The following is a 2,254-nucleotide window of genomic DNA, read 5'->3' on the forward strand; positions in this document are numbered from 1 at the left end:
GTTTGAGAACCACTGCTCTAGGTTTTGACTAGTAATTCAGTTACTATATTGACATATTTTATGGTTTATGAAATAATACTCAATCCAAAAGTCAGCAGTGCCCACTGTAAATGTTAAGTTTATTCCCTTTCCAAAACTTTATAAAAATAAAACTTTATTGTCTTTGCACATTTTATTTGTTTATTTTTCGATTAGCACAGTTTTTTATTGATCAATTCTCCAGTAAAGACTTGGGAGTTTTTAATGACCTGTTTTTTTGTTCCTGATTGCTAATCCTATAAAGTATCGAAATTTTTGTGAATGATTTTCCACTGATTATCCATTGTGATTCACAAATCCATGGTGGTCAAACCATGACTTAAACATCACATTGTTGTTAATTGTGTCATTGCTGTGCAGTGCAGTACTCACAGCCAGTATTGGCCGCAGTGACAGGAGCTGCTCTGAACCTCCCCACTCGCTGCAGTCCAGGTACTCTCCTTCCTCCAGGATGTACTGTTGGCCCTCAAATCCCGGCTGGCTGTAGCCTACCCAGCTGGAACAAGAGAGGTACAGAGATATTGCTGGTTGGATCTGTATTTAAAATTTGTGACCGCATTACACAACCTCTAAATCATCATCTGGCAGCAAAGTTAATCCTGAACAAACTCTGCTCCAAGCCAAGATTGCCACCTAACATCTAAGCAAGCAAAGAGATGAGATGCTATGGTGCAATAGAAAAGTGAAAACTCACAGTCCTCCAATGATCTTTAAAGAACCCACAGACTTCACTTTCTTTGAGGCAAGGTTTGTGCTGTCTGCGGTAATGTCTTCTTCATCTTCAGAAAAGCTGAAAATGTCACTGTCGATTTCCACACAGGAGCCCTCAAAGCCAGGCTTTTCATACACCTTAGCCTGTAACAGACAAAGGACAGTACTTTATATATACAGTATATTAGACAGTATGTTAAAACTGACTCATCATTTACATCGGTTGTTTTTCCTTAAACACACATGATTAAAATGACATTAATAGCCAGTTGCATAAAAAATAAACCTGACTGGTAGAAAGATGACGCTGACAAATGAATGACAAACTGAATCAATCAAGTTTGAATGATGTTTTATTTCTTGATGATGGCGCACTTAAAATGATGAAAATGCAGAGCACGTCCTTGGATTCTTCATCTCTCAGACATTTGTGAGCACATTATGAATCTGTACACAGTGCTTGTCACCTTGTACAATTGTTGAATCCCAGTACAGCAGATTGGGTAGGAAAAAAAAGCTCTCTATCTTTTATTCTGTGGTCTGAAAATTTCTGTTGCCAAAACACACTGTGGTGACACAGGAAATTCTTCTATTTTTGGCCTAAAGAATCTTAAACACTTAATGGAAAAATGAGCCAAAGACCACAAAGCACCATGAAGGCTTCTTATAAAATCATGTTTTCCTCCATTCAATAATCACAGTCCATAATTTGCTTTATTACATTGCTTATATTCATTTAACTTAATAATACTCAAGTGAAGAAAAATAAAACTTCAATCTATTCAGGATGGAGAGAGCTGTACATACCTTGACTTCATTGGGATTCTCCACTTTGAAACCACCCTGGAACAGAGACATAATTAGACCTTTTTTTCCTCTAATTGAATGTACAACTTAAAAAAAACAAGACAGTTAGCAATTATACTAATTATTCTATTTTCTTGGAAATGGTGACGATTCTGTTGAAGAGTGACAGGGAGCAAAGAAAATTGAACAGAACACACATAACATACTGATCTGAACTTCTGTTCCTGGGTAATTAGTTGCTGCTAATTTCCACAATGACTCTCTTCAGACAGAGCACCAGACAGGAGCTTTATAAAAGCACTCTGTCATTACAGAGTCACAAAAGTGAAGTACGTTTAATACTGAAATTTTACACAAAACAAACATGTTCATGATTATAATAAAGATCATTTAGCAGTTTAGCATTTAGCATGTAAACAATGCAATAACATTTGTTCTGAGGGGGCCATGAATATTTGAACCAAATATCAGGGCAATCCATCCAATAGTTGTCGACACATTTCATACAAACCACAAATGTCAACCCCATGATGGTGCTAGAGGAAAAGTCTGGTGATCACCAAATTTTAGTCAGGACTGAAAAGTTGGACTGACCAACTACGCAACTATGCAGCTAATTAACTTATCACGCTCTTGAACTACCCCCTGCAATGTGCATTAGATGTTGCACATAAGCACGCACCATTTTAAGTGGTCT

General features: G+C 37.0%; 1 protein-coding gene across 1 annotated transcript; it reads right to left on the reverse strand.

The window, feature by feature from the left end:
- Window positions 1-411: 411 nt before the first annotated feature.
- LOC111662607 (beta-crystallin A4-like) lies at window positions 412-2,248 on the reverse strand (the record flags this gene model as incomplete). Its single annotated transcript, XM_023416561.1, has 4 exons — window positions 2,240-2,248; window positions 1,558-1,593; window positions 734-894; window positions 412-535 (listed from the first exon to the last, which is right to left on the reverse strand). Coding segments are annotated over exons 1-4 (324 nt in total), but the record flags the coding sequence as incomplete, so codon positions are not given.
- Between the last annotated feature and the right edge of the window lie 6 nt (window positions 2,249-2,254).

This window comes from Seriola lalandi, unplaced genomic scaffold (assembly GCF_002814215.2).
Source record: "Seriola lalandi dorsalis isolate HSWRI2012SDOR001 ecotype SW California unplaced genomic scaffold, Sedor1 jcf7180001959699, whole genome shotgun sequence".
Lineage (NCBI taxonomy): Eukaryota > Metazoa > Chordata > Actinopteri > Carangiformes > Carangidae > Seriola > Seriola lalandi.